Raw genomic sequence first — 26,367 nt, 5'->3', positions numbered from 1 at the left:
TTTATTTAAAGTTACATGAAAAGGCATTTGAAAGATAAACCCATTTACCCTCTGACTCCCCAGGCTCTAGCTGGCTGAACAGAACAAACCTGGAGGTGGAATTCTTACAGAGCTATGCTTAAAGAAGAAACTCCAATGATTACAGGTTAAGATAAAAGCAGATAATAAAAACAGATTAAAGCAAATGTGATAATAACATGAGAACCAGTATGTTTAGAAGTTTGAGAACTCATCACAATGACACACGCTGTTTGCTTAAGTCACACTGTAAAAGATCCAGTTCCTTCAGGTGTTTGCAGTAATGTATATCAAAGTCAGTTATTTAATTCTCAAAGACATGAGTATATTTTCATGCCAGCTGCAGCGTATGGAGATGACAGAGTATTAAAGGCTTTCATCATAAGGAATTGATGGGATCAGTCATAAGGAATTGTTCAGGGATGTTGAAAATGTTTTATATGTAAGTGAAATAACAATACTTTGAGGTCCTTGAAGGTAGGAGGATAAATATCTCATTAATCTCGGATTCCCCATTACGTACATGGGGACAGGCGCGTGATGGGTAAGCAGTTATGTTTACTGTGTCTATAGAGACTTGTGAAAGAGGTTTTCCTGCCCTCTTTTTCTGGGTGGGATTCTTGTTCCTCAAGAGAGAAATACAGTCAGTCCATTGACATGGTGAGATCACTAATAGTGTACTTCCAAGATGAATCAAGAATGTGCAAGAATTAACAATATCTCCTTCAGCTCTACATGATATATTTATTCACAGATACCAAGGAAAGGGACTTTCCAATGATATATTCAGCAAAGACTCAAACTGACATTACACGTAATGCCACAAAATGTCATCAGATTACTCTGGAAGTACGTTTCATGTTTTAAGTGATTTTTCTTATGTTTAAATGCCGTTAATTAAATAATAAAAGTGAAAGACCCTATTCATAATTTTAAAAGTTACTCCTCTCTCAACTTTTACCTCAGGCTCTGAGTGAGTTACATGAATTATCCAAGATTATTGCTTTTTTTTTGACAATTAGTTGTAGAACTGTCATAGATCAAGAATGAAATTTCAAAAAATTCACATTTCTCTATCACTTTAGTAAAGCTATGTTAGGAGCATGATTGTGAGGCTTGTATCTTAGCTTCTTGGGCTCAAAAAGACATACACTCTTTACTTATCTGTGTAGTGTCAAAAGTCTTAAGTTCTTTTTGTAAGATGTAATTACCTCCATGGATAAGAGTTTCTATTAGATGTCGAAGGAATCAAAGAACCATAGATGGTATAGTTTTTACAGGTCCTCACCTGAGTAAAGAAGGGTAGAAATGGGATATGCAAGAAAGCCAATGTAATGGTTGCTTGAAAATCGGCTTCAAGGAATCTGAAGAAGAATCGCCCAGGCCATGCTGAAAAGTCCTAGAGAAATAAAAATTATTATTTCAGAATATACAGGAAACATTCACTATTAAGAACATCAAAACCCATTTTTTTCTTCGTATTTAAAGTTACTGATTTTAAACAAAACAGTATTGTGTTAGAATGAACAAATGCACCCACTTCATAGTTATAACTTACAGATGATTCAGAGGCCTCTGTGAAACAATCTTTACACTTGGGAAGATATGATGATACCATTATCATTTAATTTTTTTTAAGTTCACATTATGAAATTTATAAAAAATGTATCAAAATGGCAAAATGAATACCACTCATTTCTCCCTCCCTCAACTGGAACCTAATAAATGTCCATATTTCATCATTTTTACTTCAATACTGTAAAAATGATTAGCATAAGGGTACTTCTTTTTACTCTTTAAAATGATTTATAAACATTAAACAATTAACGATAATTTATAATTAATTTTGTATGCTCCTAAGGGCTTACAGAAGGCAAATAAAGAAGAACTTAACTGTAAAATATAGGACAGTGATTTCAAAATTAGAACAATTTGGCCAGAATAACTGGTCTACAACTACCTTTGAAGAAGTAACTATAACATTTTTCTAGGCTGGTCCAAATTCAACAATAAATCTTGAGGTAATAAGAAAGGATTTGTTACATAAAATCTTTAGAGGATGGCTTGGATAATAAAATATTTATAATAATAGAAAACTGTTTGCCTGCCTACATAGAGTTAAGAGTCACAACTGGGAGTATTTGAGAAATGGAACTGCTTGAAGTGGTGCTGTCTCTCTTCATCTGGAGTACAAGAGCAACGGCATTTTTAAAATAATATGTAGAAAGGAATTCCACTTTGAAAACCCATCCCTGTATTTACATCCTACTTCCTGTTTCTAATATCCTCACATTCCCAAATTTGACCTGCCGCTCGCTCCACTGTTTGTCTTGCCAGGTAGAACACCTTCTCATTAAAGATACTTTTTCATTTTTTTAGACTTTTAATAGATCATCTCCTCTTTGAAAGCCATTTTTTTCCCTCACTAAATTTCAGATAGAACAAAATTCCTTAAATAGGCTTCAAAATGAGGCTGTCCTATTTCTAACCCACACCTTCCACCGTGTGAACCAGAGACAGGCAGAGGCTAGGTCAGGACACCAAGACATGCTTTTCTCAAGAGTCTGGACTATGTACTGCTGCTGCTGCTGCTGCTAAGTCACTTCAGTCGTGTCCGACTCTGTGTGACCCCAAAGACAGAAGCCCACCAGGCTGCCCCATCCCCGGGATTCTCCAGGCAAGAACACTGGAGTGGGTTGCCATTTCCTTCTCCAATGTGTGAAAGTGAAAAGTGAAAGTGAAGTCACTCAGTCGTGTCCGACCCTTAGCGACCCCACGGACTGCAGCCTACCAGGCTCCTCCATCCATGGGATTTTCTAGGCAAGAGTACTGGAGTGGCTTGCCATTGCCTTCTCCGGGACTATGTACTAGCGACGAGGAATCACGGTTATAGCATAGGAGTTTGATCAGGTGTTTTACATTTTAGAAAAATCACTTCTGCACTAGTGAGGAAAGTTGATTGAAGAAGATTAGGGCTAACGGAAGGGAGATAATAAAGATGATATTTCAGTAAACAAGGCGGAAGAAAAGTCCAAAACCAAAGTAAGAAGCAGAGGAGAAAATGTGCATGGGATAAATACAAAAATATATAAAACTAATAAAATTAACACTATTCATTCCCTAATGACATGGGGTTGGAGACAGCAGAAGGGAGGAGGGAGAAGGCAGAAGATCAAAGGAGAAATCTGGATGACTCGCTCTGCTCTTACTGGCTTTGCTTCTTGTTAGGACTTTACCACCTGTCCTTTTTCGTTCACTTTTTGCTGCCTGCTCCACACCCAAGGAGAGGTCATGGAAGATCATAAACGCACCTGCCTGGGTGTGTGCAGGAGCTCTGGAGCCCAGACGAACTGGGCTGGAATCTTGGGTGGGCTCTTTATTAGATGCGTAATGTTGTTTTGCAAGTGTGATGATTGAGATGACGCATACAAAGCCCTTAGCAAAGTGCCTTGTGCATAATAAGGGCTCAGCAAATGTCAAGTAATACCAGTATGATAACAACTGTAGCAAATACTTCTCGAGAAGGTCTACAACTACCTCAGAACTGACATGGAATACTTAACAGTCTAAATGATTGTCTAGGTACAGTTGTATCTTCAACATTAGGGAAAATAATGGAGGATCTAATAATAATAAAATGGTTATTTGGTGCCAAAATTCTTAGACTACAAACCATTGGCAATGCAATACTTCCCAGAACATTTCTGCCAGTCTCTAAACTCTTTCCCTCCACTGACAGTTGCACTGGTAATAGTAAGGTTATTTGGCAATAATAAATGTTATGGCAGATGTTTATGGTCTCAGAGGAGGTGGGATCTGTATGAGCATTTAATTCCACAGCAAGATCCCAAATTAGTTTCATTATTCTGGAGAGTATAACAGGGTGAAAATTGGCCCACAAGCCTCCATGGGAAAATGAAATGATGATCTAGCTATTAGATAACCTCTAATGATGTCTTGGTGTACAGTTAAAATAGAAGATGCTCTAAATAATTCATAGTGGAGAGTAAAATATAACCGTATGACCAACAGAATAATATTCTCCACAAGGCATAAAAGAATTTTGATACTGCAAACGTGGATACTCCTTTAAAAACAGGTAATTGTCTGTAGGTTGAAGTAGAATATATTTTCTGAGCTTTCCAAATTAGCGGCCTCTTAAAGGGAAAAAATATAAATTTGGGGAAATTCCTTGCCTTGCCTCCAGCGTCACACCGCTTCTCTATCATTAACATCATACTGGCTCTAGGTTGATCACAGCACCCCACTTGAGGACACTATACCAGGTTCTGTCTCTTTGGTTTCCTCATCTCAAATGTTGCCTTCTTCCATTTTCTCATTAACAACACTGACGCCTTAGGCTTATGTAGCCAGTAGTTGCGAGAATAAAATAAATTCACCGCACACCAAAAGTGGGATAAACTGATACGCTAAAAAGAGTTAGCTGAGTTTCATGCTTCTCTTGTGCCACCCGGCTTTTGACTGCCCTCCCAGGAGACTGAGTCTCATGACATGATGTTATTGAAATAAATCTCCAGGATGGAATTGAGGCAGTCCAAGGAGTTGACTCACTTGAAAAGACTCTGATGCTGGGAGGGATTGGGGGCGGGAGGAGACGGGGACGACGGAGAATGAGATGGATGGATGGCATCACCAACTCGATGGACATGGGTTTGAGTGAACTCCGGGAGTTGGTGATGGACAGGGAGGCCTGGCGTGCTGTGATTTATGGGGTCGCAAAGAGTAGGACACAACTGAGAGACTGAACTGAACTGAGAACTGAAGGATGCGAGTTCCACCGGGGCAGAGGGTTCACGTCAAATTTCTGGTATCATCAGTGGCTACCATTGGAGGTACTCCATAAATAAAAATAACAAGAGAAGCCACATTTCAGAAGAAGGAGAATTAGCTTGAGACTGAACTATGGAGATAACACTGGAAGACCTGAGATAACTGAGGATAGATGAGTCCTTCTGATGCCCCTAAAACCATAGTTGATTAACCATCAATATATAAGTGAATGAGTGAAAGTCACTTAGTCATGTCTGACTCTTTGCGACCCCATGGACTACACAGTATGGGATTCTCCAGGCCAGAATACTGGAGTGGGTAGCCTTTCCCTTCTCCAGTGGATCTTCCCAACCCAGGAATTGAAACCAGGTCTACTGCATTGCCAGAGAAGGCAACGGCAACCCACTCCAGAGGAACCTGGTGGGCTTCAGTCCATGGGGTCACTAGGAGTTGGACATGACTGAGCAACTTCACTTTCACTTTTCACTTTCATGCATTGGAGAAGGAAATGGCAACCCACTCCAGTGTTCTTGCCTGGAGAATCCCAGGGATGGGGGAGCCTGGTGGGCTGCCGTCTATGGGGTAGCACAGAGTCAGAAACGACTGAAGTGACTTAGCAGCAGCAGAAGCTGCTACTGCATTGCAGGCAGATTCTTTACCAGCTGAGCCACAAGGGAAGCCCATATAGAGATAATCAAATTCAATCTACTTCACCATTTAAACATAGTTTGAAGTCACTGCTTTTCTCTCATAAAGCAGGGCTACTAGCCCCTTTTCATTAAGTGAAAGAAATCAAGGTAAAACACTTCTCCTGCCCCTGGCTTGTGTTTCTCAAGATAGAAAATACCTCTTTGAGTTTAGAAAATGATGATCTGAAGTTAGAAAACGACTGCTATAATGTTTGGTCTAAAGAAAGTGTTAGTTGCTCAGTTGTGTCTGACTCTTTGAGACCCCATGGACTGTAGCCCACCAGGCTCCTCTGTCCATGGGCTCACACAGGCAGGAATATCAGAATGGGTAGCTGTTCCCTCCTCCAGGGGATCTTCCCAACTCAGGGACTGAATCTCAGTCTCCTGCATTACGGGCAGATTCTTTACCATCTGAGCTGCCAAGGAAGCCGCAAGAATACTGGAGTGGGCTGTTAGTCCCTTCTCCAGGGGATCTTCCTACAGAGTAAACACTGGTTTTTTTTTTTTTTTTAAAGGAGTGAACAAACAGAAGATATTGTCAGACTTTGCTTAGTGAAAAGGAGGGTGAATTTCAGGGGCCATCTGTGAAGTCAGCCTTGGGAGGTACAGAGAGAAGGGGCAGATGGAGAACAGGACATACCGTGAAGAAACAGAACAAGACTGGCTCCTAGAGTACCAGGCAGGAACCAGCGACTTAGAGATTCAGGGTACTGGCCTAAACCAATGACTTGCTGTTCACCAGTATTTTACTCTTTTAAGACCACACATAAAGCGATTTGGTCTTAGTGTTTTTTTTTTTCAATAGATACTTCCCTCAAAAATAATGTTTAGATGGAAGAGAACAAAGGAAGCCATTTAATCTAAACAAAATGGCTCAGAGAATTAACTGTTTACTGGATCCTTTTGCATTCTGCCAGACACTTCTTTAAAAACACATTTTGCATATTTTTGTTTCTATTTCCATCTAGTCCACATTTTTAACAACTTTATTGAGATAAATAATTCACATACCACGATATTTGCTCATTTTAAGTACACAACTAAATGATTTCTACTCTATTCACAGTTTCACAACTTTTACCACTATCTAATTTTATACCGTTTTCATTAGGTTCAAAAGAAACCCATTCTCCCCTCCTCCCCTGCCCCTGACAATCGCTAATCTACGTTTTGTCTCTATGAAAGTCACACAGTCGTGTCCGACTCTGTGACCTCATGTACTATACAGTCCATGGAATTCTCTAGGTCAGAATACTGGAGTGGGTAGCCTTTCCCTTCTCCAGGGGACCTTCCCAACCCAGGGATCGAACCCAGGTCTCCCACACTGCAGGCAGATTCTTTACCAGCTGAGGCACCAGGGAAGCCCAACTTCCTGTCTCTATGGATTTGTTTATTCTGGAAGTTTCTAGTAAGTTGAGTCACACTATATGTGACTCTGTGTGTATGGCTTTTTTCACTTAGCATGCAGGTTTTGAGGTTCATCCCTGCTGTAGCATCTGTCAGTATTCCATTTCTTTTTAGTGGCTGAATAATATTCTACTGTATGGATATGCCGCATACTGTTTATCTATTTACCAGCTGATGGACACTTGGGTTCTTTCTACTTTGTACTGCTATGAAAAATGCTGCTATGAACTTCTGTGTGCAAATCTTTGCACGGGCATATGTTTGCACTTCTTTTGTGTACATACCTAAGAGTAAAGTTACTGTGTTTATGACCATAATGATGCTCAATACTGTACATGAGCATCCCCTATGCTTACCATTTTGAGGAACACCTGTCTCCAATGAAAGAAAAAGTTTTAGTCCAACATGCTCTGTTTCATTAGGGACAGTGCTGCTGCTGCTGCTAAGTCACTTCAGTCGTGTCCGACTCTGTGCGACCCCATAGACGGCAGCCCAGCAGGGACAGTGAAGTAACTTCAAAAAACTAAAGAAATAAACAAGCTAACCTTTAAACACCCAGCACCAGTTTGAAACCAAATTACAGAATGAACACTGAAATACCTTGGAATTTAGTGACTCAAAAGTCATGTGAATGACATCAAATAAACACCAAAGATAGGCCAGCCGTTCCCTGGCTCAGCGAATCAACATTCTGGCCCATTTCTGATGACCCAGCCTTTGCCTGGCATGTTGGTACTTGCACTGAAATTCATTCTCCTATGTTATTAAATGAGGTAACATTGGAGACAATCAACTTTCAAAAAGTTTCCACTTTTAATTTTTATAGGACAAATCAAAACATTTTGAAATATTTATAATGTTCAATTTTAACACTAAAACTTTTATCAGACTTTCCTATATTACTTGAGGGTGAATATTTCAACTTGCTCCCTGATATGACACCTGTGTTTAATCCTGGTGCTTAACCATAGGGCCTAGGGAGGCAACAGTATTTAATGAATGGAAACTAAATTGTATTTACCTAAAATTCTAAAAATTAACTTTAATTTGCTAATAGAAACTAAAACTAACATTCCATGCAAGCAAATGTAATACATGAAACCACTATTTGCGTATGTGTGTGAATGTGTATTGAGCACACGTCTGAAAGTGAAGCGTGACTGCCTTTATGAAAGAAGATAAGCATAACCACAAGCGATAAGCATTTTGAAAAATATATGGTGAATATTTTATGCTTCAGCAGGTCTCTTTCCCTGGAGGACAAACCTAAAAGTACTCCTTTTACAACATTCTAACAGAAATCTACAAAGGAGAGTTAAAAAAGGACACACGTTTTTGCAAACACATTTCATTCTTTCTGAAAAGATTTAAAAATCATATTTCTGCCCTGGGATTTAGTAGTCCTATGCTAAGCTCAGAGAGGAAAATACATTCAGTTTATCTGTCAGAACTACTTGGAATAAAAGCAGTCACCTTCAAAAAAGGCATATCATATAGAGTGACAAATGTCAGGCATAGTTTATAAAAATTCAATGCTATCAACATCTGATTGCTACTTTTAACCAATGCCTCAAAGCATACAGCCTAATTTTTAAATGTGAGATAGATATACGATTTTTTTCTCGAAATGCTAACAATATGACAACTTCATATCCTGGCTGTGAAAAGAAGCTAAATAAATCAATAGAGTTCTTGCAACACACACATTTTTTTTTTTCTATTAGGTGTGGAACATGTTGCCCTGTAGATTTCCTTTGTCAATAGAAAGCAAAATATATTTTAAAAATTAGATTTATACTCTAGGAAAGCAATCATAAATTTTATACCAACATGAATGGATAAAATCTGTGAAAATTTTCATGATCTGAGAAATAATAAAAAATGAAAGTATATATAGACTTTTATTCATGCTTTAAAGGAAAATCACTATGTTTTATATTAAAAAAAACAGGCAGTACTTGGTATAAAATGTTCTGCAATTCTGGTTGAAATTAGCAATTTAAATTTGTTGAATGAGGTTACAGTGCAATATCTAATGCACAAATCACAGAGATCTGAGTACTTGTAGAGTTGTTTAAAAATGTATCAAAAGGCCACAGGTTAACAATAATGAATGTATGTTACATTATTATTACTATTAAAATATGCAACCTTTGATAATAATTTATTTGCTTTACAAATGCATTGGGGGGTTAAAATTTTTCTATTCATCTGTGACAGACCGTGAAATTCAATATTGCTCACCATGACCAATCCATGAAATTTGTCAACTTTGTTCCTGATTTTCACAGGGCCTTCCCCTTAGATGAAATGACCCATTGAACCTAAGAGCATAGTAATTTTTTCATCTATGGTAAATCAGTTTAGTTTACTAGGATTTATTATGGGCTTCAGAACTTGAGCTTTTTGTGATTATGCACCATTATGCATATAATCCCAAATTTATGGCAATTTATCTCATTATTTCTTTCCCTTTCTGAAAGAATTCTCCATTTCTAAAATTAGATCTCAACGGAAAGGTTGCCAGAAGAAGCAATCTGTAAACAATGGGTCTGTTGAAAGTCAAAGAGTGGGTGAAAATTACAGGGAAATTTTGAAAAATCTTGTTAATTACTCTTAGAATTTCTAACACAAAATGTACCGAAAATCAAGATTTATATATTGCCTTTACCAGGATGGTATAGAAACAAATACTTTGTCAAGTTTATCTTAAGAAATAGAAGTCTGTATAATTTTTACTATCCAAGAAACTAAGAATATGCAATATTTAATCTTTTAAGATAAACTGACTACTTTGGAGGAGGGTTTAAACAAAAGTATATTAATGTTTCATTATAAGATTTACTCTAACTTCTTTTATCATATTACAAATTTGAATGAAATTAACCAGAAAAGCAGTTCAAATTTTTTTATTTCCCTGAATCTTGTTTAGCTAAGTAAATATTTCAACATTTAAAAAATAATTATTTACTCCTATTTCTACTTGCCATTACTAGCTCAGTCACTAAAATCCAACACTAAAAATGCAAATCTATGGCAGAGTAACTGGAAACATTTTATCTCTTCCAGACTAGAGAGCACTTTATAATCATTTAAAAAATCTTTTTTATTAGAAAAAATCATTCATATCAAATTAAAAGGTATTTTTTAAGAGGAGCATAAAGCCACTGGGATATGATTTATTTTTTCATACACAAATCAGGCCATGAATAAAATCCAAGAATTTAAACAACTCAAATAATGAGGCTCAAAACATTCCTGCTTGTATTAGAGCCTTATCAACTGAATAGGATCAATCAATAGAGAAATACCACATTATTAGGATCAGATAACTTCGAGAATGAAGAAACCCCTATTGGTTAGAGTTAGTTTCGTAAAGTGGTTCAACTCACAATATCAAAACTGCACTTCAATAAATTTCTACTTGCTACTTCACACAATTCAATAAACAGCGTGAAATCACATTATTTTATATATCATATTAGCTAAAAAGAAAATATATTTGATACTTACTGGTATAATTCTGTTAATGGTGAAGTCAAAATAACTAATGTTGTGAAGAGATTATTACAGTGGGTATGAATTTTAAAAATTTTATCATCTACATACGCATGAGGATTCAAAAGCTTCTGTACAGATGTGCAAACTGACCATAATGTGTTCTCAGTGCAAATTAAAATTGTTGTGACATCAAGTCTGTTGGAAAGAAAAAGAAGAAAATCATGTTAAAATTGTTTTCTCTGCTTCGTATGTACACTATCAATTATATCTATTATATTAAACATATGTAAGACTAGAAATATTTGCTGAGATATCAGAGATTCAGAGATCAAAAACAGACAAAGCATCAAAGATAGCTTTTGAGTTTCCAAGTGTTAGCTGACCCATAGTACCATGCATTGGGCTTCCCTGATGGCTCAGCAGGTAAAGAAACTGCCTTCAATGCAGGAGACAGGAGATGTGAGTTCGATCCCTGGGTCAGGAAGATCCCCTGGAGGAGGAAACGGCAACCCACTCTAGTATTCTTGTTCAGAAAATCCCACGGACGGAGGAGTCTGACCAGCTATAGTCCAAAGGGTTGCAAAGAGTTGGACACGACTGAGCACAACACCATTCATTATCTTTAGAGATGGTGAAGTCTATAGCAGTGAAGTGTTGCAGAAGTGCTTTTTTTGAAAAAAGGATAAACAGCCTGTTTTGCATTATCAAGATCCTCTCCAAGAATCTCAAGAGAGTTTCTTTGAAATTAAATTCAGCAAAAGAAAAATCAGGTTAAAAGAAAGTTCTCTATTATCCACACACATATGATAGGTAAAAATTTGATAGCAGAACAATATTCTCATCCAAGTAAAGGTATCAGAAGAAAGGTACAAGACTGAGCAATATGTTTTCCCAGCATGTGGGAGTTGAAAAAAAAATGGCACCAGAAGGACGAATGAAAAAGCTTACGGTTTCAGAACTTTGCAATATTAAATAAATTTGCCACAAATATTTGCCACAAATTTAATACTTGTTCTCCTTACATATATATGCAAATAATATTAATTTATATTAATATCAATTAAAATATTAATATCAAATAAATATTTCCCTTGCATATATATATATATATATATGCAAGGAGTTCAAACCAGTCAATCCTAAAGGAAATCAACCTTGAATATTCATTGGAAGAACTGATACTGAAGCTTAATCTCTGATAACTTTGGCCACCTGATGTGAAGAGCTGAATCACTGGAAAAAACCCTGATGCTGGGAAAGATTGAAGGCAGGAGAAGGGGACGACAGAGGATGAGATGGTTGGATGGCTTCACCAACTCAATGGACATGAACTTGAGCAAGCTCTGGGAGATATGATGGACAGGGAGGCCTGGCGTGCTACAGTCCATGCGGTCGCAAAGAGTCAGACACGACTGAGCGACTGAACAATATATATTTAGCACGGGTTTTGTTATATGACAGTTAGAAGCTAGAATTCTAAGAGCATCCAGAATCACCCTTAGGAAGGTTTAATTGTTGTTTGCATCCACTCACTCTAATTGCTAATTAAAGAATTGCAAATCCAAGATATATATATATATATATGCACACAGACACAAACAAACATATGCCTGTGAAATCTGATTTCTACAAAATGGGTATTTTAGAATTAATCATTCAAATAAAAATATGTAACTTATAAAAACTAGGACACATAACTCTAGCTTTGCATGACATTTTTATGTACCCAGAAAATAGCCAAAAGTCTCTACAGTACAGTTAATTAATTAAATATACTACCTATTTCATGAGCTAATAGTAAATCTGATTTCATAAGTATCTCATAATGACTTGCCACCTCACAGTCAAAAGTGATGTAAGCTACATAAGGAAAAGAATGAAGGTATCCTTTGCTTTCAAAAGGAATTTTCCATCTCTTCTTCAGAATTCAATGTTTGGTTTTTTTTTAAATGCTTGGTCAGTAATACGAAACAGCTTGTTCAAAAATACCATATTTATGAAACACTGTAGCAAGACCTAAATGCCCTCACATGCAGCACGATCAGAAAATAATTTCTACTGAAAAAATAATAAAGCCTCTGATGTCTTTAGGCTCTTCCTAACATATCTGAAAAAAAAAATTTATACCTAAAAGGCAGGTCTCAATTACATTAGTCAGAATGTTTATAAAAACAAAAGCCTTCACTTTGTATAGACCATTGTTGGCATGTATGCACATTTTTGTAATATTCATTGCCTAGACAACACATAGAATTGGCCTGTTCAGTTCAGTTCAGTCGGTCAGTTGTGTCCAACTCTTTGCAACCTCATGGACTGCAACATGTGAGGCCTCCCTGTCCATCACCAACTCCCGGAGCTTGCTCAAACTCATGTTCATTGAGTCGGTGACGCCATCCAACCATCTCATCCTCTGTCATCCCATTCTCCTCCCGCATCCCCTTCTCCTCCCGCCTTCAATCTTTCCCAGCATCAGGGTCTTTTCCAATGAATCAGTTCTTTGCATCAGGTAGCCCAAGTATTGGAGTTTCAGCTTCAGCATCAGTCCTTCCAATGAATATTCAGGACTGATTTCCTTTAGGATTGATTTCCTTTAGAATTGGCCTATAATTCAGTCTTTAAGACTTCATGACTACTGCTCCTTATTTTCTGTGATTTCACATTTTGTTGAACTATTTTTTAGTAATACATAATAAAAAGAAAAGGAAAAGAGGAAAGAAGTAATTAGAATATATTAAGAGAAAAATGATTAGACAAAAGAGTTTCCTTAATGAAGATGAACTACAATATTTAAAAGCATTAAAAGAAAAAACCAAAACCCGAAGGTAAAATTCCCTGGTTGCCTGGAATCTCAAAGTCAAATTACTTCATCACAACACAGCAGCTTTCCTCTCCATTTCAGGACTTTAATTTTCTCTCTTTATCTTATTTATTAACCTTTGGATATCTATGCCCTAAATTGTAATACAACCTGACTCACTTTTTAGAAAAAAAGTGGATTTTACATACAGTTTTAAGGAGAAAAAAGAACAAAGCTATTTTGATTCAAGTTCCACATTTGCACTTAAGTATCTCAGGAGAATTGAATATGACTTCCTTTCAGATGTTAGAAATATGTTAAACATACAAGGAGTTAAATCATGAGATTCAGAAGCACATTCTGCTTTATACACCTGATTTTCTTGAAAAGTAATGGTTTTCACGACTTCAATTACCTTATCTGTAGGGTTCTCTTATAACTGGGATGGGCCCGGGCATATCTGGAGGCCAGGAGACCCAAAGACTTCTCCAGCACTTCGGCTAGTATCTCCTGGGCTAATTTAGGGGGCAGGATGGTCCAGAGGTCGTGATGAAGCGCCCAGAAGAAATAATGCCACATCTGGAGCGAGAAGGAGCATCTTTCCCCCTGGCAAAACCAACACACATTAACAAGAGGATCGCATCTTACCAAATGTCAGCTTGCTTCCTGTGAACTTAATGAGTTCAGGCTGAAAGGAAATAGCTGGAGAGTTTGACACGCTCGATGACCAAGAAAGATTTTTGACAAGATGTAAAACATTCTTACTGACAAAGGAACATATGTTTTATTTCAATTATGAGACCAGATATTCTAGTGCAAATCCAGACCACAAGCATTTAACCTAGGGTAGCCTTGATTTACCTATTCCTGGTCCGGAGTTTAAAATTCACTTTAAAAATGATCATCTTTGTAGCTGCTAAACAAAGTCTTGCATAGTCTAAGATAGTGGGCTGATTCTTCTAAAATTAAAGAGTAATCATTTAAATTAGGCATGTATATTCTTCTGGGCTTATTAACATCATTGAGATCATCTTAAAAATGGTTTAGATTTCACATTACAATGAAATGACAGGCGCAAACATAAACATGCATACTGTGTACTTCTCAACATGCATGAAAACAAAGTGAGGGTCACCAAAGATGATTATATTAGGCTATTTCATCCATGGAGTTTCAACAACAGTACTAGAAACACACCCTAAAATCGCCTGATTTTGCAAGATTTTGTAAAGCCCAGGCAGATGGTATCATCATTTCTTAGTATTTTTACAGTACTTTATACTTCCAAAGGGCCAGGTTCTCATTCCTTTCTACCTCTCGACAGACCTCTTTTCTGTGTCAAATGTTCCCTGACCACAGAGTGAGACCCAACAGCAGTCAAAGCCAAGGGGAAATAGGCAGAAATGAGAAGGTCACCTCAAGTGAATTACAACCAATAATTAGTTAACAGGCTCTCAGGGAGGTGTGCTAGGAGTTTCCTCATTTTCTTCAGACCAGATTAAAAGATTACTTGAAACAGATTATTCAAAGTTTGAAGAATGTGTTCTTCAAAAACCATCCTGATTATGTTACTATATCAAAAGTTATATCATTTTGTCTCTTTAGTAATCCTCTTTGACTTAAAATTTCTATTTCACACACTCCTTATATTTCTCAAACAAACATCATTTGAAACAATTCCAATGTTCTTAGTTCTCTTAGTTCTCAGAAAACTAAGATCATGGCATCTGGTCCCATCACTTCATGGCAAATAGAAGGGGAAACAGTGACAGACTTGATTTCTTGGGGCTCCAAAATCACTGCAGATGGTGACTGGAGCCATGAAATTAAAAGACACTTGCTCCTTGGAAGAAAAGTTATGACCAACCTAGACAGCATATTAAAAAGCAGAGACATTACCAAAAAAGATCCATCTAGTCAAAGCTATGATTTTTCCAGTAGTCATGTATGGATATGAGGGTTGGACTATAAAGAAAGCTGAGCACTGAAGAATGGATGCTTTTGCACTGTGGTGTTGGAGAAGACTCTTGAGAGTCCCTTGGACTGAAAGGAGATCCAACCAGTCCATCCTAAAGGAGATCAGTCCTGAATAATAATTGGAAAGACTATGTGAAGCTGAAACTCTAATACTCTGGCTACCTGATGTGAAGAACTGACTCATTGGAAAAGACCCTAATGCTGGGAAAGACCGAAGGCAGGAGGAGAAGGGGGTGACAGAGGACGAGATGGTTGGGTGACTCAATGGACGTGAGTTTGAGTAAACTCCAGGAGCTGGTGATGGACAGGAAGGCCTGACATGCTGCAGTCCATGGGGTCACAAAGAGTGAGCCTGAGTGACTGAACTGAACTTATATTCCCCTATACCTAAATTTGATATTCTTATGTATATATTCCCTACATATTATTCTTCTGGTAATTTCTTTGATTATTAAAGTCTTTTGTAGTCACTGTAATAATAATAATCTATAGTTACTATCTATTGACCTTCAAATGGAGTTTATGATTGGAATTGTTCCTATTGGGTGGAAAACTTGAATATCAAAATGTCAGTGAGTCAAGTTCAAACTGGTGGGGACTTCGACCACTTCTGATTTTCTGACTAGATATACATCAAAATTGTTTAAAAAAATTAATGTGGAAGTTGCAAATCATAGTTTCTTATATTTTCTTTGTTGTGTGTGTTCTGTGATAAAGAATACTTTACAAAGTTTCCTCAGGTAAAAAAGGAATTTTAATACTTTATTTCTTTATTACTTTCTGTGTTCTATGTTAAGTAAAGTAAAATCAACCTAGCTGATATCATGGCTGGTCTGAATGATTTATACTTTCTCCATGTCGGTGGGTAGGTGCCCATAATAACATGGCCAACATGATTTCTCATGTTTTTCAAAATATAAAAACTAGTCTCCTTAACAGCCACCTTTGAGCAATAAATGAGAAATAAAAATAACTTTAGGCACACCTATTTCTTCCCCTAAAAGTGAAAGATACTTATTTTTAAGATTTTTAAAAATATAAACTTCATGTTCACTTAAAAACATTCCAAACTGGTCATCTGTCTCGCAATTTTCTTCAAAATGTGTATAGTTTCTATGTATGCAAGGGCTTTCATTAAATTAAATGTGATTCATTTATTTTTCTGAACTGTTTCCCTATTTGTTGTCATTTTAAAAGTATTCTGCTAGTAAACATCTGTTATTTTTTGTAGACCTGCTATAATACAAACAGATGTGAACTTTTATTTAGATTATATATCAGGGAACAAGCAGCTGGGCTTTACCATATAAGCCACTCAATATTATCTTTGAACAGACAATTCTTTATTCTCTGACTATTAGAAAACACAAGTTGTTAAAATTGAGCAGATGTCAAGTATACTGAAAGCTTGATTTTAAACATGTAATTTGAACACCCACTGTGCCATCTGACCAGCACCTCATCAGAGAGATACTGAACTCTTCGGTTCTCTCAACCTGACAGTTCAGAAATAGGAAATGATGTATCTAGGGCTCACTTGTTATCACAATACACGAGCAAATATTGCTCCATATCTTATAAATTCTCTCACGATTTCTTTACTATACTCTGCACATGGCGATAGGATCCCCTGAGATCTCTACCTTACCCTCCACCTCCAGTCGGGCAGATTTCATTGCCTTGTCCCTTCAAACATTCCTACCAGTCCTGTTTCACAAATCAGCTGGAATAATGGGGAGAGGGAGCGAGAGGGGTGTAGTGAACAGGATAAAACCATGTTGGGTACTCAGGTTATCAAAACCGCTTAAAATCTGTGTTGTTTTTAGAAGGCTCTTATTTTTGGTAAACAGAAAAGCAGTATCACTTTATTATTTTTTTCTGAGCATAAATAACCACCGCTAACTCTGCAATTAAATTGTAACTACTGACCATGTAAGTATACGGAAGCTACAGTACCGTGTAATCACAGGCTAGCTATCTCGTTATTTCTGTCTTGGAAGCTAAAGCCTTGTCATAAGATCTAAGAGCTGCATGTTATGGGGTAATTTGTTGGTTTTTTATTTTTTCTTTTAAATACTTGGTAACTTCAGTAACGGGTTCTCAATGCATCTACTTATTATTTATACTGTACGACTCTTCCAGCTCCCAATTTGCATGAAAGGAAACATAATATCCCTGTGTTGGATGGATAGTGAGAGGATACCTGTTCTTCAATGGAAACATCATATAAAATTGCTCATCAGCGCACTGACACGTTGAAATAGTTTGAAACATGAGATGGATTCATTTTCAACCTCTCTGTTTACCTCAAGGCAAATAAGGGAGCTGGGATGCAGCCAGGAGAGGGGAGACCAATACTTTTATTCTTATCTCAGGCTACCAGCTGCACCGTACCACTTTCTCGTTTCATTCTGCTCGCTGCTGTTTGAAGCGCGTCAGGTTTGGAAAACCCTATATAGATGCTTTCGCAGAAAGAAAAGGTATCTGGGAAGGGCCTCTAAAGGAGAGATGAAATGGTCTTAGAAAACGTGGAAAGCCCTTTTAAAAGGCTTCTAAGCTGCTTCTCTCTGTTGTGACAACATTTATTATGATAATAACCCAGGCATAAATGGCGCCATGGTGTCAGCAAGGTGACAGGAGTGAGTTCACTGAATAAAGCTCCACTCTGTTTTTCTCAATACTCTACAGTTAGCAGGACAATCAAGAAACAAAATCACAAGCTTCAATCTGGAGGAAGGCATACACTGGAAAAACTACGGAAAGTGGGCTTGTCTGATGACATTTTGAAAATGTTGATTATCTTGATTAAGATATTATAAATGTTTCACCCTGGTCTCAAATCCACTTCAAGGGATTTCAAATACTGTGGTTTGTGTGTAATCAATGGGATTCAGAAGAAGGGGAACTAATGAAGCCTGATGATGAATAATTTTAATTGATCCAGGTTTTCGTGGCACTAGGAATCATTAGGCTTTAATTCAGTAGAAATTTGGGATTTCAAAACATGGGTTAAATGAAAAGAGGTAAGCTATAAATGATCAGATGGGTCTTAAAGCACACTCATAAGAACACACAATAAGAAGAGAAAACAAGTATAAAAAGAATAAAGCTGTTTAATAAAAAATCTTTATCAAACACAGATGGAAACATATAACAAGAAAAAAGTACAAGGATACCTCTTACTGGTCCCTTTGAAAACAATAGAAGGTTGTATTATATTGTGGCATTGTTTTCTCCTTGGATTTTACTTGTATCCCATTACATTCCAACTTATTATATAGCACGGAAACACTGCAGCTCAAATTAAGTTATTTTTACTTTTAAGCAGAAGGAGTGTTCTAATTATTTCAGGTTTTTAAGAACAGTGTTTTTCCAAGTATAAATTCAATATTTAAAAAATATTATCCTAACAGCCTTCGTGTGTTAGTAATGCCAAGCTCATGTTTCTAATTAGCCAGAAAGCAGGTAGGCAGTAAAACATATTTGTGTAAAAAGGAGGGATAGTAAACGTAACTTCACACCTCATAAAAAGCTTTGCAGTCATCCCAATGGTGGCTCTCAGCGTCCTGTAAAATGCTTGTAGCACAAACTCTGACGCAGTAGTCCGTAACCTGAAACTGCAGACTGTTGATGAATTCCTGGTATCGTTGGATAGGCACCAGGAATATGGGTCTGTTCAGAGGGAATGATCAAAGAGACAGAGATTTAAGGCCTGTGCAGTAGGAGGTAACAATCTCCAGTACTACAAATGGTTTTGATTATTAGATATCAATCATTCATTTCCTCCTAATGCTGAAGTCTGCACCCACATTCACTTTCCAAAAAAAAAAAAAAAGCTGGTCTTTGTTTTGCAAGTCCTTTGAAAACGTACATCTGCTGTTCCGCAAATATGCGCTTCAACTTGAGACAAACTGCATTGTCAATACATCATTCAAAAATCAAAGTATTCTTTGTAAGCCTATTATTAGAGATTAGTGCATTATTTAGGCATTAGGTTATCGTCATTACAGAGAACAACATGCATTTGTCAGAACCAACTTTTATAAAGCCTCACACGTCCCACAAACACAGTCTTTTTATTTGAAAAATTGTAATTTTGTAGCTGTCAATTATCTCATAAACTGTTTTACAATATTCTACAGAAATAAAGGGATTGCTGGCACATTTTGTTTATAAATTCAAGTATGAATCACAACATTTGACTACTTAAGGAAATTAAAGAAATATCATAGTTATATCCTACATCAAGCCAAATTTACTTTTATCTCCAGCTATTTTTAGTACACTCTCTTGTGCTTCCTCTCATTACTAGAAAGGGACTGCAAAGGCTGAATAAGGAATACAGACTAGATTCTTGGGCTCACGCTGGAGTGTCCAGTCCACACGTTCCCTTTGCAAAGGGCCGTGCCGTCTTCTAGAGAGTACAAGAGAAGCCAGATTGACCATGTGATTATATATCTGGTCATTTCTGTTCTGTAGCCAGAAAACATTTGGTCTTTTTGGACCACAATTACATGAGAATTGAGACTGTCAGTTCTTCCTTTTCACACATGAGGGGCAGCGTCTATGAAATGGGCATTCTGAGATATGTTTACGTTGGTCACAAGAATAGTCAGAAATGCATCTCCTCTCTAGGCCAGCTCCTAATGTCTAGTTAGTCTAGGAACCAAAGAGAAGGGCATTTTCCACAAATATTGTTTTGTGTGACAGGACAAGTTTATTTTTCCTTTTCAGTGTAATCTGTACAATGGGCCTTGTGGAATGGAAAGGCTTTGCTTGGTCACGTCATAACAGCATGCTGAAAATAGTTCCTCCAGACTAGAGAGTCTGGGAAAGGCAAAGGTCATCCCAGTGGGCCTTCAGAGGGAATACCTATCTTTCTTGCTATCTGTGTATCTGGTTTAATACAACCCATGCTCTACCTTTTTGACATTTCCTAATCAAGACAAATGAAAATAATTCCCCATGTTAATTATTATTTTCTTCTCCTCAAGTACCATTTTCAAGATTCCACTTCTGCGATACCCAAAGATTAGATGATACTGCAAGCATGGCCATCAACTTAGTGTAAATGACACTCACTTCTTAGCATTTTCTTTCATCACATGATCATATTGCATAAAATGCTGGAAGACATACAAAGCCGTGGAGAGCAGCGTGTGCAGGTTTTTCAAGGGTGCTTTGGAGGGAAACTCCTTGCTTCTCTCTTGCAGTCTGGCCAGGACAGCTGTTGCCACTTTACAACAGGCCTCCACAAAGTTTGCTCTAATTTCCTGAAAAGAATCATCTCTGCGTGCCAGAGCCAGTGGAAGCATTATGTCAAGTTTTTCCATGATGTCAGAACAAAACTAGGGAGAAATAAATGTAGCACTGAGTTATTTGTATTCTGACAGTACCATGTAATTTATGTACAGGGAGACTAAATTCCAAAATAATGAATTTGGCATCAAACATAAATATAATGACACAACTTTATAATAATCGATGTCTCAGTGGTAGAAAGTTAAATGTTTTATATCAAATAAAGAAATACCAAAATGATACTTCTCTATATATAAACTTCAAACCTTATGCTTGCCAGAGAGACATTATGAAAAACTCATGAAATAGCTTTCCATGACAATACTTTTTTTTTGTAGTTAATTGAACTCAGAAAGTATGTATCCATGATTACATTATTTTTGACTTACTCCTGGGTTTGTTTTATTTTTTTTGCTAAACTGTCATAAAAGTGTTTTTTTTAATTAATCACCACATATAAATGAAGCTGTATCAGTTTAACTTAAATAATCTAAGAGCATCAGAAACAATCTTATGTAGCATTTTCTTATTGATAGAGTCAACAACTTAACTAGTTATTACAAATTTACTCCTCCTTAATGGCAAAGGAGGTATGATGGATGGATGGATGAAAAGGCTCACTTGCCTCCTCCAGAGAGGCCAACAGTGTTTCTGGGGCATGTACTGGAGCTTCAGGTGGCAGTGGGGGATTAAGGTCACTCTTGAAAACTCTCTTTCAAAACCATTTCAATGACGGGTTGCTGACCCCACTGTAGACTTAATATTGAATAACTATATTTCTCCATTTCCATAACTATTTCCTATCTTTTCAGTATATTCTGTGACTCTCAAAACATAGATGTAAGACTGATGCTAATGGAATGTTTACTAAGATGTAAGTCAAGATTTAAAGGTTGCCCAAACCAATGAAAGACAACAACTCCTTCAACCTCCTAAATTTCTCCTGGGGGATGGTCATTCAAAGGTGTCACACAAACAGGCTGTTTCCCGGGTCCCCAGGAAGTCACAGAGGCCCTCTCTTTAGTTGCTTCAGATTCATGGAGCAAAAAGTTGGCAGCAGGTTTAAGTTCTTTTCTGTTAGCACAGTGGTCCAGATACTAGGAAAACACAGTACTGGGTCAAGTGCCGAGGGTTTCCCAAGAGATCCCATCATTTTTCTGTTGGTTCCCTTTGCAATGGTTTATATGAAGAAAAATCTCACATGCCAATCTAATTTGAAAGGATTTCAGTCAACACTTGCCTTTGCAATTTTCTTTGGTTGGGCTGCTTCAGGAGCCACACAGCTGTCTTGCCAAACTTGCAGGACATTTACAAGGTTCAAAGCACAGCTCACAGACCTTTCATTCTGCTCCTGTTGGAGAATCTTTGCAGAAAATTCTTCAATGGCTGTTGTTATACAATGTGCCATGGGAACAGATACTTTTTTAAATGCACTTCTCCAGCCAAAATCTAATAAAGTAGCCTGAAATATAAATTTATATTCAGTTATATTCATCTTAACAACAAGTGTTTCCAGGGTTATAGATATAAAAGCATTACTTTCATTCAGCATGTTGAATATAGGTACTCTTTGATAAACTGTAAAAGCCATTCTTATAACCTAAAAATATTACCCAGTGAATAAAGCAATATACAAAACACGTGCATTCTTTATACACAGTAATATACTGACATTTCAATTTAATTCATCAGTAGATTTAATCAAAAACTTTTTTTTCAAAATTTAATCTCTTAAATATAGTTCAATAAAACCATCTTTATGAGAGCTGAAAGTTCCACTTACTATTTATCACGTAAAGCAACCTTTAAATTCAATATATTTAATAAAGTCTAAATTAGATTTTTATAGTCTTTTTTATAGTTTATTGTTAACAAGTACTGCGACATAAGACAGCATTTAATATTCAATCTTTTAGTTCTTTTTCACTGTCAGAAATCCAGACAAGCCAAAAAAATAGCAATAAGAAATAAATTTCTTGGAGAAAATATACCACTGCATGTTTCTAGATTTTTACTGCTATAGAGTTTTATTTTGTTTCTCCACCCACAAAGTGGTAAGCATCACTACTTTTGTTCCAGAAAACGAGGAATTAAAATAATTTGCATTCCTCTGTATGTGGGCAGTGGGAAAGGCTGGAGTGGAGGCCATTGTTATTTTTGTTTTTCTTTTGGTCTTTGGCTCGAGTGGCAATATATTTACAAATGGATATTTCCCTTAAGTACTCTAATATTCTCTAAAGCGTAAATACATTATGGATAGTAGGCTGAATCTATGCTTAGTAAAAAACTTTTCCTTCTTTAGTGTGATCTTGCTAACAGCAATAATTTACCTACCCCCAACTTCAGAAGACTCTAGGCTTGATATTTCTAACTGAATTACTTATTTTTCTGGATCTCAAGTTTTTTGTTGGAAAAATAAAAGAGCTGAATTGAGTGATTTCTATAGTTCCTTTCAGTCTAAAATTGCTGAGATTATGATCATTAGCTTAATTTTCTTGTATACAAAATTCTCACTAAGCATTAATCTAATGCTTTTTGTATATGCAGAACAAATAAAGGTGATTTATCTTCTAGAGCTAAACTTCTATGATTCCATAACTTCCTAATCAGAAAAAGTGGCTCTCCTTCTCATTAAGCCTATAATTAAGATGTAATTCTCACATCCTTTCTAAAGTTTATTTGGACCTTTAGCATCATAGGGCCTGATTAAAGATATACCTCTCATCTTTTTATTACATAAAATGAATCAACCATTGAATCTACTCAGCTCATATAGTTTCTTTTCTCCTAAGTGAAACTTTGCAAGTGCCATGCGTGTAGTCCTATGTCATATAGGTATTTTCTTGAGACATGTTTATGATAGAAATATGAAAAGGAACCTACCTTCATAAAAATTAACAACAATAAAACTCTGCTTTTTTGTTCCCCCACCAGGGAATGTTCATTAAAATCATTCATTCATGCACTCAAGGAAATATGTTATGGGGAAAATTGCCATTAATTGCCATGGTCACAGTGACTTCGTGGTTGGTGTGTGTGCCATAATGATTACCTTTCTTCATGGTCATTTATATGTGATTTTAATACCTTTGAAGGTATCTTTTCAAAATATGGAAAAGCAGGAACATTAATAGCTGCTCTTAAAAATAAAACTGAAAACATTTACTACTCAAATCTCCTTCTAGAGTCTATTTATTTACATAAGACATCATTGGCTTACTTCTACTCTTCCCATTTGATGTTTGGAATCATGGACATTCCAGTTAGAATGCAGAACCTAGCTGATCCAAGAAAGAAGAGGAAATAATATGGTTTTCTGTTCTATGTGTCAAGGAGCTCCCCATCGAATCCCTTCCTTCTGTTGTGAAGGGAAGTGAGTTAAGTCGCTCAGTCGCCTCTGACTCTTTAGACCCCATGGACCGTAGCCCACCAGGATCTTCGGTCCATGGGATTTTCCAGGCATGAATACTGGAGTGGGTTGCCATTTCCTTCTCCAGGGGATCTTCCCGACCCAGGGATTGAACCCGGGTTTCCTGCACTGTAGGCAGACGCTTTGCCGTCTGAGCTACCAAGGAAGCCCCTTTCTTCTATTACCTAATGCTAATTTCTTAATATCTACTCTGATTTTTTATTAAAACACGATGTAAAGGGACTTCCCTGGTGGTCCAGTGGCTAAGACTCTATGCTCCCAACGCAGGGAGCCCAGGTTCGATCCCTGGTAAGGGAACTAGATCCCACATGATGCAACTAAAAGTTTGCACATCACCAGTAGAAGATTCTACACACTGCTACTAAAGATCCCACAACGTCACAATGAGTGAAAGAGGCCGACCTGCCCTGTGGACCAGACCAGGGGACTGTATGTGGGGAGAAGCACGGAGGAGGAGTCGGAGTCGCAGCTACTCTTGGAGACGCTCCCCAACCCAGAGTAAGCACAAGATATCCCCTGATTTGCTCTATATCTAACCTCCAGTCTCCCATCAGTGCTTTTCATTGGCCAAACCTTCCCAGGTGCAGAAAGCAAGAATGCCCAGAGGACGTTTTTCTCTAAAATACAGAAGGGATTAGAGGAAGAGTGGTGATGGGTCTGAGAAAAAACAGGGACCTGTGGAGCACACTAAAATAATAGGCCAGTTCAAACTACTCTCTCCTCGCTCCTTCCCCTTTCAATTACCAATTTGGCACTTTCCAACAATTGTCTACAGTCCAAATTCTCAAGGTGTAGTCCCTGAGTTGGGATGAGAACAAAGATCTCCTCACCACCAGTTTCCTACTGCTTCCATGGAACACACTGTGCAACAGAGCAGTGTTCCCACTAAATTCAATTTTCATCAAAATGTGTAAGCCAATATTTTTTTCAGTGGCAAAGGGTAAAAATCAAGATGTTCTGATTCATAATGGAGTCACAGGAAAATGAGAACGTTATTGCATATGAATAAAAAACCACCGCTCATTTTTCTTCACTTACCTCTGTTAATGGTAGCAGTTGCTCTGAAGTAATACTGGTCTCATTTGTTGTAGGTTTCTCTATTACAACTTCTCTATTGGATGTCTCCAAAGTTCCTATGCAATAGAAAAGGAAACAAATACACAAACATATGTTAAGAAATACAAACCATTGTGATCAGTAGGTTCAGTTCAGTTCAGTTGCTCAGTCGTGTCCAACTCTTTGTGACCCCATGAATCACAGCACGCCAGGCCTCCCTGTCCATTACCAACTCCCGGAGTTCACTCAAACTCATGTCCATCGAGTTGGTGATGCCATCCAGCCATCTCATTCTCTGTCGTCCCCTTCTCCTCCCGCCCCCAATCCCTCCCAGCATCAGAGTCTTGTCCAGTGAGTCAACTCGTCGCATGAGGTGTCCAAAGTATTGGAGTTTCAGCTTCAGCATCAGTCCTTCCAATGAACACCCAGGACTGATCTCCTTTAGAATGGACTGGTTGGATCTCCTTGCAGTCCAAGAGATTCTCAAGAGTCTTCTCCAGCACCACAGTTCAAAAGCATCAATTCTTCCGCGATCAGCTTTCTTCACAGTTCAACTCTCATATCCACACATGACCACGGGAAAAACCATAGCCTTGACTAGACGGACTTTTGTTGGTAAAGTAATGTCTCTGCTTTTTAATATGCTATCCAGGTTGGTCATAACTTTCCTTCCAAGGAGTAAGTGTCTTTTAATTTCATGGCTGCAATCAGCATCCACAGTGATTTGGAGCCCCAAAAAATAAAGTCTGACACTGTCTCCACTGTTTCCCCATCTATTTCCCATGAAGTGATGGGACCGGATGCCATGATCTTTGTTTTCTGAATGTTGAGCTTCAAGCCAACCTTTTCACTCTCCTCTTTCACTTTCATCAAGAGGCTTTTGAGTTCCTCTTCACTTTCTGCCAAAAGGGTGGTGTCATCTGCATATCTGAGGTTATTGATATTTCTCCCGGCAGTCTTGATTCCAGCTTGTGCTTCTTCCAGCCCGGCGTTCCTCATGATGTACTCTGCATATAAGTTAAATAAGCAGGGTGACAGTACACAACCTTGACGTACTCCTTTTCCTATTTGGAACCAGTCTGTTGGTCCATGTCCAGTTCTAACTACAGCTTCCTGACCTGCATACAGGTTTCTCAAGACGCAGGTCAGGTGGTCTGGTATTCCCATCTCCTTCAGAATTTTCCACAGTTTGTTGTGATCCACACAGTCAAAGGCTTTGGCATAGTCAATGAAGCAGAAATAGATGTTTTTCTGGAACTCTCTTGCTTTCTCCATGATCCAGCGGATGTTGGCTATTTGATCTCTGGTGCCTCTGACTTTTCTAAAACCTGCTTGAACATCTGGGAGTTCACGGTTCACATATTGCTGAAGCCTGGCTTGGAGAATTTTGAGCATGACTT

The 26,367-nt window shown here is 37.5% G+C and overlaps 1 protein-coding gene across 2 annotated transcripts in view; it reads right to left on the bottom strand.

Annotated features, from left to right (window-relative positions):
• Positions 1-26,367, bottom strand: part of KIAA0825 (KIAA0825 ortholog) — a 401,795-nt gene that overhangs the window by 279,213 nt on the left and 96,215 nt on the right. For both annotated transcript variants that reach the window (XM_055429383.2, XM_055429385.2), the window contains exons 6-12: positions 24,950-25,044; positions 21,722-21,943; positions 20,263-20,528; positions 18,702-18,852; positions 13,619-13,809; positions 10,419-10,601; positions 1,307-1,417 (exon numbers count right to left, since the gene is read on the bottom strand). In XM_055429383.2, the coding sequence (XP_055285358.2) occupies positions 1,307-1,417; positions 10,419-10,601; positions 13,619-13,809; positions 18,702-18,852; positions 20,263-20,528; positions 21,722-21,943; positions 24,950-25,044 (1,219 nt within the window). The remainder of the gene's footprint in view (positions 1-1,306; positions 1,418-10,418; positions 10,602-13,618; positions 13,810-18,701; positions 18,853-20,262; positions 20,529-21,721; positions 21,944-24,949; positions 25,045-26,367) is intronic.

This window comes from Moschus berezovskii, chromosome 8 (genome assembly GCF_049115385.1).
Source record: "Moschus berezovskii isolate FMDL1 chromosome 8, NW_MosBer_1.0, whole genome shotgun sequence".
Classification (NCBI taxonomy): Eukaryota; Metazoa; Chordata; class Mammalia; order Artiodactyla; family Moschidae; genus Moschus; species Moschus berezovskii.
This window is presented reverse-complemented; position numbering and strand designations above follow the sequence as displayed.